General features: G+C 37.0%; 2 protein-coding genes across 3 annotated transcripts; one reads left to right on the top strand and one right to left on the bottom strand.

Annotated features, from left to right (window-relative positions):
- Positions 1 to 6,873: 6,873 nt before the first annotated feature.
- Positions 6,874 to 8,826, top strand: LOC117622060 (amino acid transporter AVT1I-like). 2 transcript variants are annotated; one of them, XM_034352577.1, is made up of 4 exons: positions 6,874 to 7,121; positions 7,442 to 7,720; positions 7,859 to 8,049; positions 8,154 to 8,826. In XM_034352577.1, the coding sequence occupies exons 1-4, from the start codon at positions 6,950 to 6,952 to the stop codon at positions 8,667 to 8,669; spliced, it is 1,158 nt and encodes a 385-aa protein (XP_034208468.1). In that variant the 5' UTR covers positions 6,874 to 6,949; the 3' UTR covers positions 8,670 to 8,826. The 2 variants fall into 2 exon arrangements, with proteins under 2 accessions (XP_034208468.1, XP_034208467.1); XM_034352576.1 differs by having other exon boundaries at positions 7,442 to 8,049.
- A 264-nt stretch (positions 8,827 to 9,090) lies between these two features.
- On the bottom strand, positions 9,091 to 13,719 carry LOC117623247 (ATP-dependent zinc metalloprotease FTSH 6, chloroplastic-like). Its single transcript, XM_034354154.1, has 6 exons — positions 12,991 to 13,719; positions 12,327 to 12,867; positions 11,903 to 12,216; positions 11,564 to 11,804; positions 11,125 to 11,442; positions 9,091 to 10,594 (listed from the first exon to the last, which is right to left on the bottom strand). The coding sequence occupies exons 1-6, from the start codon at positions 13,590 to 13,592 to the stop codon at positions 9,140 to 9,142; spliced, it is 3,471 nt and encodes a 1,156-aa protein (XP_034210045.1). The 5' UTR covers positions 13,593 to 13,719; the 3' UTR covers positions 9,091 to 9,139.
- Between the last annotated feature and the right edge of the window lie 517 nt (positions 13,720 to 14,236).

Here is a 14,236-nt window from a genome sequence, read left to right as displayed (position 1 = left end):
AAGAAAGTATTCAATTGAGGGGTAAAATGATATCGGATTCAAATAATTTTTTGTAGAGATGATATTTGAATGAATACCTACAAAATAGACGGGTTGGATTAGTAAAATACAATACGAATTAGGCTCTACAAGAATATCCTTCAAATAAGCTTATTTAAGAAATCTTTCAGTAAAAGTTTTTTGTGTGTGTATGTGTATCTTTGAGAGATCTTTCAGTAAAAGTTCTTTGTGTGTGTATGTGTATATGTATAGCTGTAGTTGTAGATAGGTTAATTAACTTTGGGTTTTGCTTTAAAAAAATCTTGGCATCTTGTTTTGTTTGATTCGTATGCCTACAACTTTGTTTTGTTTTTCTGGTTAACAGGTGATGATATCCATGAGATGAGAGCATGGTCAAGGAAAAGCGACTGCCTAAGTCTCCGCATTAGGGCGCCCAAAAGAATATTTTGTCTCACTCGTTTTTGTCTTCATGTCCACTACTTGCTTTCTATATATAAGTGTAGCTGATTCAAATTATTCAAATTCTTCATGTATGTTGATTTCTAACTTGTTTGGGAAATTAAAAAAAAAAACTTGATGGGAAAGATTATCATCTTGATTTGTTCTTTGTGAACCTTTGTTTTGTTTATCTTAATTCTTAGCAAGGCTAGGTATGTGCATGTCCTTCACTTTATTAGTTTCCTGAAATGTTAGTTAGGCACTAATAAATGAGTACTTGTTAGCTAAAAACCAACATCAACAACATTTATAGCCTACTAGAAAATGACATTTATTTGTAAATAAGTGGTTTCAAATTTGAATTCCCATGACACATACATTGTACCTGTGTGTGAGAAATCTATTCTCGTTAAATTATCGCTTGTATTAAAAAATTAAAAAACGAAAAAAAAAAAAAACTAACAATATTGGTTTAGTTAGCTCTTAAAATTTAAGAGGCCCAAAACGAAACAGGAAAAAGAAGCCCAAGGACAATCAACCTGACCTGCCCATCACCACTCCTGGATCATATTCATATTTGCCCGAGTTTTTTTTTTTTTTGTTTTTTGTTTTGGGGGTTGGGATCAATAGTTTGGCCAAGTTTGACAGATAGAGGTGGTGGAGATTAAGTACACCACATAAATGGCCACTTGATATTAAATATTGGTTTGTGGATATACATCATCGCTAAACACGTCCTCATAGTTTGGTAGGCGTCTAGATTTGGCCCCAGGAATGTTTGAAAGACCAAAGAGATAATTCACAAGTTTAGTCTATTAGACGTTAGAACCATTCTCCTAACTTGACCCGCTACATATATTTTAAGGTTCAGGGAAGCTGTAATGAGGAAAAACAAAATCTAAGAGAGAGAGAAATGAGTGGTTGAAGGCTGAAGCTTGATTAAAAAAAGTAAAAAAAAGCGGCTGGAAAAAAAAAAAAAAATTTGAATACAAAGTTGTATGTTAGAGGCCTCTTATATTGGGCAACATTTTAATCAATACCAATATAATAAACTCATATTAATAAAATAATATTTATTATAGGACCTAATTTTTCTTATTTTGTATTGAAAGAGAAATGAAAAGTGAATATTAATGTTATTAAATTAATATAATTACTAAGATACAACAACATATTAATGTAAATTAAAATTTAATTCGCCAAAACACTTTTCCTAAGAGCAGTGAGTCATTCACTCATTGCAATTTTGGAACGACGTCAGTTTGATCTCGTTAAGGGTATGTAGGCAGTCCAGCATCCCATTAGATGCAATCGCAACCAAATTTGAATCCATGGTTTATTCTAACTAAATTAACCCAAACACTTTCCCAAATGCAAATATCAATTGTAGAGAATTTGTGGGTTCATCAAAATTGCTCATTATTTTTCTTGGACATTGACAATAAGAAAAATGGTACAAAACCATCCAATTTTTCCCATGGGTCATCTACCCATGCAAATTTCAATGAGATTAAATTCAAATCTCTCAAAGACAAATTCTCAATTAGTGGGCCACACTTACCCATTAATTTCCAATTTTTCTCATGGGTCATTTACCTATGAAAATCTTAAAATCTCCAAATTGTCTCACAGACACAAATTCTAAATTAGTGGACCACACCTGCCCATTAATTTCTAAATTCCAAACTACGTTGGTTTGATCCATTCGAAAGGGTACGTAGGCAATCTAAAGACTCAATCTAGATGCAATCGCCCAAATATTAAATCCAAACAGAATCCCTAGTTTATTTTTAACCAAATTCGCCCCAAACACAATTCCATATTGAATCCTTGGTTTATTTAGCTAAATTCTCAAACACTCCTCAAAACAATTCAAATCAAACCCTGAGGTTCGACTTAGGGGCAGCTACAAAACCAAACACACACGTTCTGTTTCTTTATGATGGAATCAAAGGATGTTCTCTTGAAGCAAGGGATTGTAATTAAGAGACATCATGTCTCGAATGGTCAAACTTAAGATAATAAAACTCTATTATTTAATTAATTAGTGGTGGTGAAATTTTGTTGGGAGGTTCACATTTTTTTTTCAACCAGAAGTTCAAGATTTGGAATTTTTAGCTTCTATGGATCATGACATATCAAATCATTCAACATTAGAGGGAAATAAAAATAATATTCATGATAGGATTGAAAGTGTTCAAGTTACTGATCAATGGACAAACTTTCGCGATACATTGACATTAGAGATGTTCCATAATTATCAAATGCAATGAGGCATCATTAATTCTTGATTTATTGTTCACACTTGGACCTTTGTTTCTCTTGTTTCGTGTATTTTATAATTTTTTTAAGTAGAAAAGGTTAATCAAAATGATCAGTACTTCTTAAGTTATTTGTTTCTATGAGTGCTTGACTATTCTATCACATGTTGCATTGCTTACTGATGTCCAAAGTTGAGATTCTCTACTTCAGTTCCCTTCTAATTGTATTTTAAATGTGAAAAAGTGAACAAGTAGGTGCTAAAGTCATGAATGAATTTGGAGGAAAAGAGGCTTACAAAGGAAAGTAAAGGAAAATGGAAGACAAACACGAAGTCGAACCTGAAGGAGAAGACAAAAACTACTTTCGGTGGGATATAGCTATGGAATATACAAGCAGTACCAGGTCTTAGTGAAAATGAACAGCTCAAAACATGTGCTTGGCTGATAGAAAATGACAAACAATTTTAGATACTGAAGGCACTCCCAATTAAGGAAAAAAAAAAAAAGTATGTTGCTGATGTTTATTGCTTGTGGGGAGTGATTTGGTTTGCTAATATACTCTGTTTGTTTAAGTTGAGTTATTTAGTTCATCAAAAAATATGTTATTTTATACTTCGAGGAATACCTTCTATGTCGATTATCAGTTTTTTTGTTCTTTCAAAATATTTAATTTATGTCATTTACAATTTACATGAGCTATCTAAACATTGAAAATTTTCATTTCTCTCATTTACAATATTGGGCATACATAAATCTAGACACTGAAATCTTCAATTGCCAGAAATTGAAATGACGGAAATCTAAATTCCATCATTTAGAATTCTATGTAATTTGAAATTTCTTCATCCAAATGGAGCATTATTGGATATCAGTTTCTTATGGCTCACTTGGATGTTGCATTGCTTACTAATGTCCAAAGTTGAGATTCTCTCCTTCATTTCCTTTCTAATTGTATTTTAAATGTGCAAAAGTGAACAAGCAGGGGCTAAAGTCATGAATGAATTTGGAGGAAAAAAGAGGCTTACAAAGGAAATTCAAGGAAAGAGGAAGACAAACACGGAGTTGAACCTGAAGGAGAAGACAAAAACTACTTTCGGTGGAATATAGCTATGGAATATACAAGCAATACTAGGTCTTAGTGAAAATGAACAACTCAAAACATGTGCTTGGCTGATAGAAAATGACAAACAATTTTAGATGCTGAAGGCACTCCCAATTGAGAAAAAGAAAAGAAAAGAAGAGAGTGTGTTGCTTATGTTTATTGCACGTGGGGAGTGATTTGGTTTGCTAAGATGCTCTGTTTGTTTAAGTTGAGTTATTTAGTTCATCAAACAATATGTTATTTTATACTTCGAGGAATACCTTCTATGTCGATTATCAGTTTTTTTGTTCTTTCAAAATATTTAATTTATGTCATTTACAATTTACATGAGCTATCTAAACATTGAAAATTTTCATTTCTCTCATTTACAATATTGGGCATACATAAATCTAGACACTGAAATCTTCAATTGCCAGAAATTGAAATGACGGAAATCTAAATTCCATCATTTAGAATTCTATGTAATTTGAAATTTCTTCATCCAAATGGAGCATTATTGGATATCAGTTTCTTATGGCTCACTTGGATGTTGCATTGCTTACTAATGTCCAAAGTTGAGATTCTCTACTTCATTTCCTTTCTAATTGTATTTTAAATGTGCAAAAGTGAACAAGCAGGGGCTAAAGTCATGAATGAATTTGGAGGAAAAAAGAGGCTTACAAAGGAAATTCAAGGAAAGAGGAAGACAAACACGGAGTTGAACCTGAAGGAGAAGACAAAAACTACTTTCGGTGGAATATAGCTATGGAATATACAAGCAATACTAGGTCTTAGTGAAAATGAACAACTCAAAACATGTGCTTGGCTGATAGAAAATGACAAACAATTTTAGATGCTGAAGGCACTCCCAATTGAGAAAAAGAAAAGAAAAGAAGAGAGTGTGTTGCTTATGTTTATTGCACGTGGGGAGTGATTTGGTTTGCTAAGATGCTCTGTTTGTTTAAGTTGAGTTATTTAGTTCATCAAACAATATGTTATTTTATACTTCGAGGAATACCTTCTATGTCGGTTATCAGTTTTTTTGTCCTTTCAAAATATTTAATTTATGTCATTTACAATTTACATGAGCTATTTAAACATTGAAAATTTTCATTTCTCTCATTTACAATATTGGACATACATAAATCCAAACATTGAAATCTTTAATTGTCATAAATTGAAATGACGGAAATCTAAATTCCGTCATTTAGAAATCTATGTAATTTGCAATTCCTTCGTCCAAACGGAGATATCAGTTTCTTATGGTTCACCTAGATCTATTTGTACCAAAAATAAGAAGAAGAAAAAAACCGAACACATATATGTTTCTATTGCATAGCTAATGATTGAATGAAAATTCAATCAACCCCCACCAACAAGATTTTCTTTCCTACATTATAGCCAGCTTCTACCCTTTCGTTTTTAATTCTTTGTTTCATGATAACAGGGTCTTACCACCTCAGCATATAACATGCGATGCGGAGCATTTCAGTTTCCTCCCAAAGAATGGGGGAATGGAGGGAAGGGTTAGACTGATTCACCAGAGCCATGACCCTGCAAGTAGATCAAGTCACAGACACCTAAGCCAAAAAAATGTTCGAAACGACACTATCATTTAGCCCTTTAGCTGTTAGCCTGATATATTTCAACAACCCCACAAAATTTGCAAACCTTTTCATCAACTGTGCATGCGGTAGTGTGCACGTTTTCCTCCTTCTGTTTTTGTTTTTTTTGATCAAAACGTCTTCCTCCTTTTGTTGATTCAATGTTTAACACCTGCAAAATCAAATCATTTAGCCCATCAACATAGACACCTATTCAATCTTTGTCTGTTTGTGTGTCGCTGGGCCATGGATGCAGAAAACCGTGATTATGGGTTTGCCTTTCACGCGCCTCTGGTGCAGCATCAGAAGCCAGACAAATTATACGACGACGTAGAGGAAGCTGGATGTGGTCATCAAATAAGCACCTCATTTTGCATGACTTGTTTTAATGGACTCAATGCCTTATCAGGTACCTCATCTCAACCTGCCTTCGTTTTTTCCAGTGGCTCAAGAAGCTTGTTACATCTCACACATTTGTAGTGTTAAATTTGGCTTTTTCTTCAATGACTTCTACTTAAACAACATTTCTCTGCGTTGGGGTTCCTGAACCCATCTTTCTGGAATTCACGGGCCATGGATGGCCCCACACTTCTTTTTTTTTTTTTTTTTTTGCTAGTGTTCAAATTGTATTGGACTCTTCTTACATAGGATGCACGTGATGAGACTTCCGTGACTAAATAGGATTTTTTTAATTTTCTTTTGGGTCGAAATCAGTGCATTAATAAACCCAACAAGGTTATGTGTTGACTAAGATAGGATTATTAACTAAGCTTATGTGTTTGAAAATAATAGACCTTTCTGCACATTAAATGAATAAATAGTTTCTTTAAGGATGGGTTTGGTTCATAGAAAAGAAAAAGAGTCATGAGGGTGAAAAATTAATTGTTTTTTCATATTTGATAAGTTCAGACATGAGAAATGATTGATGGAAAAATAGGAGGAAAAAAAACAGGAGAAGTATCTACATAGAGCATATGCTATTTATAGCCCCAGTCTTGGCTTTTTATATAGATAACTACTTTTACTCACCACTTTAACTTAGTACGCATTTGTAATACTTGACATGTGTCCATTTTGTTACACTGACAACTTTCCTTTTGGCTGTAAGTTGTAGAAATATAGAGCACATGCTGTTTCTGTTATTTTTCGTATATTAGCTAATCAAATTTGAAGATGAGTATCTGTCTGTTGACAGCATACTGTCGTATTCTTTTGTTTTGGTTTTGCCCGTATATGTATTTCCATGTTCTGTGTTTCTATAAAATACTACCTGTGCAAAAATTCGTACACTTACTTAGAAAACAAACTTTTTCTGGTCCTACTTGGTTTCGACCTGTTTGTTTGACTGTCCTCTGGATCGACCGAACTTGTTAATGATTCTTAATTAGGACAAAACAAAAATAGCGCACAGTTGACACCTTTAACTATTTGAAAGACTTCCATGTATTTATATACATAATTTCACAAGCTTTACATTTATGTCCTAGGATTCATTCTTACACTTCAGTTCAAGAGTTCAACTTCTCTCTCTCTCTCTCTCTCTCTCTCTCTCTCTCCCTTTACCAATGGATGAGTCTCCACATGAATCATCCTTGACCTTGCCTCTTATCCTTGATGAGGGACAACATGAGCCTGCAAGCAATAAGGTAGAAGAAGTAGAGTCTAACTTTCATCATGAATCCGCAGCTACAACCTCTTTTCTCAAAACCTTTTTCAATGGACTCAATGCGCTGTCAGGTTATCTACTTCTTTCTCATAACAAGTTCTTTCTTTTTCCAAATTAATTTTTGACAAGCTAGGTTACTAATTAATTAATTAAGGCATAAACTTTTATTATAGTTGGGGGTTCTTGCTTGGTATCTTTGACGAGAATTAGATAACCTGACTCAATGCGCTGTCAGGTTATCTAATTCTGGTCAAATTTTGTTGGGGTTTCTTTCTTGGTATCTTTGTATGATTTCTTATTGTTACATTTTCATCTAATTTGCTTTTCAGTACTTGCTCAAGCAAAATATAAGTTTTAATGCCAAATTTGTACTTTGTTTTTTGGTTTTCAGGAGTAGGGATACTCTCAGTTCCTTATGCACTATCATCAGGAGGATGGTTAAGCTTGATACTTCTTTTCGCAATCGCCGCTTCATGCTTTTACACAGGCTTGCTAATTAAAAGATGCATGGATATGGATTCTGATATCAGAACTTATCCGGATATAGGCGAACGTGCATTTGGGAACAAGGGAAGGATATGGTTGTCAGTTGTCATGAACATAGAACTCTACTTAGTTTCAACAGGTTTCCTGATTTTGGAAGGGGACAACTTGCATAACATATTTCCAGGTGTGGAATTGGAAGTGGCTGGTTTAAGAATTGGTGGAAAACATTGCTTTATAGTTGTTGTTGCCCTTATTATTCTCCCAACAGTTTGGTTAGATAACTTGAGCGTTCTTTCTTATGTCTCTGCAAGTGGGGTTTTAGCTTCTGCAATCATCCTTGGTTCAATTCTGTGGATTGGTTCTTTCGATGGAATTGGATTTCATCAAGCGGGGTCACCAGTTAACTGGAATGGAATCCCTACAGCTGTTAGCTTATATGCCTTTTGTTATTGTGCTCATCCAGTGTTCCCTACCTTGTACACTTCAATGAAAAACAAGCATCAGTTCTCCAATGTAAGTAAAACATGTCACCTGAGTTTCATAATTCTTAAATGACATTCTTACTATTTTGCTTCAGCATGCTTTGGAAATTCTTATCTGTTGTTTTTTTGTTGCAGGTCCTCCTCCTCTGCTTTATCCTATGCACCGTTTCTTATGCATCAATGGCAGTTTTTGGCTACCTAATGTTTGGTTCAACGGTTCAATCACAAATAACTTTAAACCTCCCAACTCGAAACATTAGCTCAAAAGTCGCCATATTCACGACCCTGGTGAATCCAATATCCAAATATGCTTTGATGGTTACTCCAATCGTGAATGCTGCCAAGAAGAAGTTTCCAAGTCACTACAGTAAAAGGTTCATTGGCCTATTAGCCAGCACTACCTTGGTAATCAGCACTGTAATTGTAGCTTTCGCTATACCCTTTTTCGCGTATCTCATGTCACTTGTTGGAGCATTTTTGAGTGTGACAGGTTCAATTGTATTCCCATGCTTTTGCTACCTGAAACTTTCAGGTAATTATCGAAGATTCGGATGTGAGGTGTTGATTATCGGGTGCATATTACTACTCAGTGCTGCAATTATTGTATTTGGCACTTACACTGCTCTAGTAGAAATAATAGGGAGCTTGTGAGTCGTACCAATGATCTCTTGTTGGCAAGATAATTGCTACAATGAGAGTTTTCTCTCTTTTTTTTTTTTTTTTTTCCTTCCTTCTTCTTTTGGGCTAGTGTATGGTGATTGATTAGTGAGTTTTAAAACAAGGAATGCTTAGCTTGTTACAACCTGCTGCACTTCGTATTAATCTGTTTGAGTTTTTGCTTTATAGGTTATTTAGATATATCCCCACAAAATAGCCTGGGGAATAATACAGGGAGCCCTCGAACAAAACCTTCGTTAGGGGTGTTGTCAATTTTGATTTAAGAAATAGACATGCAGAGACATACAGACATTGAAAAAATGGCAGTAGTTGTGGTAGAACAATAGATTCAGAGCTCATAGAGAAAAATTACTGATAATGAGCAATGTTTTGGAAAATCAGCAATGCGCTATCCATTAATAAAAATTTGAAATTAATAGAGGTTACATGGCAACTGATTTTGATTACATGTTAACCAACTCCATGTGCAAGCTCAATACATCTAGTAACTGGTAGATACCCTCATAATCAGCTCGAGAATCATAGCCGGAAAAGAATTTATGGATGGACCCGCCTAACTCAACGCAACTCTCCCCTGCCGTCTTCTTCACCCGTCTTTCTTTCATAACCTTCCTCAAATTGGCCGCTTTCTCCCACATCCCAACTTCAGCATACATGTTTGCGACCATCACAAGATTCCCTCCCCTGCTTGGCTCCAATTCAAGCAACTTCTCACTCACTTTATTTCCTACCCCTTCATTGTCATTAGCATCACGCGTATTGCATGCACTAAGCAATGTTCTCCATACAATGGGGTCGGGGTCAAAAGGCATGCTCATGATGAAGCTATAAGCCTCGTTCAGACGGCCAGCACGACCTAAGATATCAACCATGGCACCATAGTGTATCATCATGGGTTTAATCCCATGCACATGTTCCATATAGTGAAAGTATTGGTACCCATCATCCACCTGTCCAGCATGGCTACAAGCACAGAGAACGCCAAGAAAAGTGACATAATTCGGGCGTACTGAGAAGTTCAACATCTTTGGGAAAAGTTCAAGGGCTTCCTTGGCAAACCCATGCTGGGCTAGTCCTAGAATCATTGCACTCCATGTCCACACATTCCGCAACTCCATTCTATCAAAAACTAGCCTGGCATAGACCAAAGCCCCAGATTTTGCATACATATCAACAAGTGCAGTACCCAATTGACAATTCAAAATCAAACCCTTTTCAATTACTTGGGAGTGAACCCATTTCCCTAAGCTCAAGTTCCCAAGCTCCGAGGAGGCGTTCAACATGACCACCATTGTAGTCTCATCCAGCTCAAACCCACAATCCCTCATCTTTACAAAATACCCAATCCCCTCATCTAACCAGAAATTCTCAACGCAAGCAGTTAGAACCGCATTCCACGAAACAACAGTTCTCACCGACATTCCATCGAACACACGCTGTGCATCCTTAATCTTCTTACAAGCCCCATAAAAATGAACCAAGTTGTTCTGAACATACACGTCACAGTCCAAACCGCACTTCACAACGCCTACATGTACTTGCCTCCCTTCTTTAAGGACGGCGGCCGAAGCGCAAGACTTGATCAGAAAAGGAAAGGTAAGTTGGTTGGGTCTAATACCCCGGCCGAGCATTGCACGAAAGGCCCAGATGGCCTCTCTGGGCGTGTGGCTCGAGGCATAGCCTCTGATGAGGAAGTTCCACGAAGAAGGTGGTGAAGACTCAGAGTGGTCGAGAAGGGTTCGAGCGTAGTTGAAGTTTTTGGAGGGAGACAAAGCGCAGAAGCGAATGAGTTGGGTTAGGAGAAAGTGGTCTCTTTGAAAGCCAGATACTTGGATTTGGGCATGAACCTGAGAGAGTTGTTTGAATGTGAAGCAGAGGTTGAGGAGATAGAGACATTGCTGCTTCTTGGAGCCAAAGTTTGAATTACAGTTATTGGCGGTTGGGATCGGAAGCCGAACCATTCATTTGGGATCAAGGGATTGGATTTTGGGTCTCGTCTCGGCAACACTCGCACTCGCATATCACAACGAAAGTGTGAAAACAAGTAATACTTTGGCTGGTACGTATAAAAAAAAGAAATAGAGCCAATGATTTTTAGTCATTGATCTAATGTGAATTTGTAGCCATTGATCAAATGCGAGTTTCATAGTGAACTACGATCAGAAATTGCCCACTCACGATGGTATTGTATCGCTCCTAAAACTTTGAAGGCAAATCAACAAAAACATAACTTATACACTTGAAATTTGTACATCATTTACATTTTTTTTTGGTCATGCACATCTAAGCTTTAATACATGCAGATGCAGGCTCCTATATTGTCTAGCTAGATATTATATCTCTTCTACCTGTATGCGACAACAAAAAGTTTGTACATATTTTGTGGCATTCTATATATGTATGCCTAGGCTTCAATCATCTCCCGGACAGATTTCCTATCTAACTTCGCCACAGAAATATCAGTAAATTCAGACAGAATTGCTCTGAATTCATCTCCTGTGAGGATCTCCTTTTCTAAAAGCACTTCTACTAATTTATCCATGGCCTCCCTGTTGTTCCTCACATGGTTCTTTGCCAGTTCATATGCACTCTCAATTATATGTCTCACTGACAAATCAATGTCTTCAGCGAGCTTTTCAGACATGTTGTTTCTTGCTAGCAATCTCAACACTACATCGCTGCTTTGCGTTGCCGGGTCTGTCAATGCCCACGGTCCAATCTCAGACATGCCAAACATTGTTACCATCTGTAAATATAGCAATCTTGTTAATTTGGTATTTAAGGATGGATTTTGGTTGTTAGTTTCTTGACAATTAAAATTTCATTAATAAAAGTATGTTTGAGGTGTTTGAATGTAAATTATGTACCCGTCTTGCTATCTGTGTGATTTGTTGCAAGTCTCCTGCTGCACCAGTTGTTATTTCTGGCTCCCCAAAAATCACTTCCTCTGATGCCCTACCTCCTAACCCTCCAACTATTCTAGCAAACAGTTGTTGCTTAGAAATAAGAGCAGGATCTTCATCCGGTATGAACCATGTAAGGCCACGAGCTTGGCCTCGGGGAATAAGAGAGACCTTCTGCACTGGATCATGGCCTGGAGTCAGTGTCCTGCAATTGACAAAGAATGTAGAACATTTTAGCTCAAAAGTCTTAGGAAGAACAAAAGAAATACTACTTGTATATCAAGAATACATGTTTTCACTTACGCACAAATAGCGTGGCCAACTTCATGGTAAGCCACAAGAACTTTGCTCTTTCCATCTGTCATTTTTGTCCCCTCCATCCCAGCCACAATCCGATCAATTGAGTCATCGATTTCCTTCATTGTTATCTTGTTTTTGCCTCTCCTACCAGCAAGGATGGCAGCTTCATTCATGAGGTTTGCAAGGTCTGCACCACTGAAACCAGGAGTTCTCATGGCAATAACACTAAGAGAAACATCCTTGTCAAGCCTCTTGTTGTTGCTATGCACCTTTAATATCTCTTCTCTTCCCCTTATATCTGGTAGCCCAACAGTGACCTGCCCAAGAAATAACAAACAAAAAAATGCATGAACTTTGAATATCAAATGATAGCCTAAAGACTCAAATTTTTTTGCAGAGCTTGGAAAACAAACAGCAGCTAGCTTACTTGTCTGTCAAGTCTGCCAGGCCTAAGCAAAGCCGAATCGAGAATTTCAGGGCGGTTAGTAGCAGCAATAACAATCACTCCACTGTTCCCACTAAACCCATCCATTTCAGTAAGCAACTGATTGAGTGTTTGCTCTCTCTCATCATTTCCTCCGCCAATTCCTGTTCCTCTCTGCCTCCCAACAGCATCTATCTCATCAATGAAAACCAAGCATGGGGAATTGGCTTTAGCCTTGTTGAATAAATCCCTCACTCTAGAAGCTCCTACTCCTACAAACATCTCTATGAACTCTGACCCTGACAGAGAAAAGAAAGGGACCCCTGCTTCTCCTGCTATGGCCTTGGCCAGCAGTGTCTTTCCAGTCCCAGGTGGCCCTACTAAAAGAACCCCTTTGGGAATTCTTGCTCCAACAGCAGAAAACTTCTCTGGAGTTTTCAAGAATTCAACAATCTCTTGGAAATCTTGCTTTGCTTCATCAACCCCTGCTACATCATCAAATGTTACCCCTGTATTAGGCTCCATCTGAAATTTGGCTTTGCTCCTGTTGATCCACATATATACACAGCACAAAAACCATGTCAAATATTCAGTTGGATTAAATCAAAAACATAAAAAAACTTAAAACTAGCTTATGCTGTAGATGAGAAACTTGGTGATTTTATACCTTCCAAGTCCAAAAGGCAAGTTGGGGCCTCCTGGTGTGTTTGTAGAACTAGCTCTGAACAGCAATGTTCCAAGTAGTATTAATGGAAAAGCAAAATTTCCCAACAAGTCTAGAACTGCTGGCAACCAGTTGATTTCCATAGGATGAGCTGAAAAATCTACGTTCTTTTCTTTCATCTTCCTCAGCAACTCTTGTGGCAATCCAGGTAACTGAACCTTGACCCTTTGGATCTTATCTAATGTGGGATTGAAGATCTCGGCGATCGCAACAGTTCCATTCTCAAACAAGTCCACCTTCTTAACAGCGTCTTCATCCAAGTACTTCAAGAATCTTGAGTATGACATTCTGCTTGAAGTTGAGGCAACTGGGCTCTCTGGCTCTGGCTCTGCTCTTGCAGGCTTAGAAACAGAGAGGGCCCCAGCTCCTACTAGGTCCAGTGTAGTGGAGTTTAAAAGCGATCTCCTACTAAATTTGAAGTTTGAGTGAGTGCTTTGACATGGGTTTTCTCTATTGGGGTTTTTGGGAAGGTGGGTTTCCTTTGAAATGTCCTGAGATTTGCAGAGTGGAGAGAGGGAGACGGACAGAGACAGAGCAGGTGACATATTTCGAGAGGCTTAAAGGTTGAAGCTTTGGTAGGAGCAATTTTAGTGTGCACTGTAAACTGGTTCGGTTTGGAGGGAATGTCAAAGTATTGTTTAATATGGGAGACATTGGAGGCTTCCAGCAACTTCAGCTTGGCTTCTTCTTGAGTGGATACTTCGCCTTCAAATTTTCCATTTCATTCCTGAAACGTCTAGAATATTGACGTTTTTAAATTTGTGTGCATGAATGAGTAATCAGTCTTATAAATTTTGGTGACTATGAAATCTTCTAATCTCCCTCTCAACCACACACTTGGAATGATGTGGTCCATTTGTTTGTCCAAATTAAGCACATTTTCATAGGTTAATGTCCAAATTAAGTATATTTCACACACAAAATTGAGATATTATGAAATTTGAATTTAAGATTTATTGTCTGCAAGTCAATATCTTTTTTCATCGAACGTGTCTTTTTTCTTTTTTCTTTATCAGCCGGGAGGTAGGAAGGTAAAACCAAAAGAACGTATTTTATTTTGAAAACAAACAATGTAACATCGTTTTGTGTAACATTAGCAGGAAAAGAAAAATGAATGTGAGACATGGATTTTATGTGTTTAAAAGTATTTTAAGAAAAACCAAATTGTATTTTGAAATAGATAATCACA

Source organism: Prunus dulcis, chromosome 3 (genome assembly GCF_902201215.1).
Source record: "Prunus dulcis chromosome 3, ALMONDv2, whole genome shotgun sequence".
NCBI classification, from domain to species: Eukaryota; Viridiplantae; Streptophyta; class Magnoliopsida; order Rosales; family Rosaceae; genus Prunus; species Prunus dulcis.
This window is presented reverse-complemented; position numbering and strand designations above follow the sequence as displayed.

Bases quoted from the DNA above. Each gene is read 5' to 3' on its own strand.
- LOC117622060 (XM_034352576.1), top strand. From the start codon at position 6,950: ATGGATGAGTCTCCACATGAATCATCCTTGACCTTGCCTCTTATCCTT. The intron at 7,122-7,441 runs GTTATCTACTTC...TTTGGTTTTCAG, and splicing joins TGGACTCAATGCGCTGTCAG to GAGTAGGGATACTCTCAGTT. The intron at 8,050-8,153 runs GTAAGTAAAACA...TTTTTGTTGCAG, and splicing joins ACAAGCATCAGTTCTCCAAT to GTCCTCCTCCTCTGCTTTAT.
- LOC117623247 (XM_034354154.1), bottom strand. From the start codon at position 13,592: ATGTCACCTGCTCTGTCTCTGTCCGTCTCCCTCTCTCCACTCTGCAAA. The intron at 11,805-11,902 runs GTAAGTGAAAAC...TGTCAATTGCAG, and splicing joins GTTGGCCACGCTATTTGTGC to GACACTGACTCCAGGCCATG. The intron at 10,595-11,124 runs GTCCGGGAGATG...TCCAAGAAGCAG, and splicing joins CGAAGTTAGATAGGAAATCT to CAATGTCTCTATCTCCTCAA.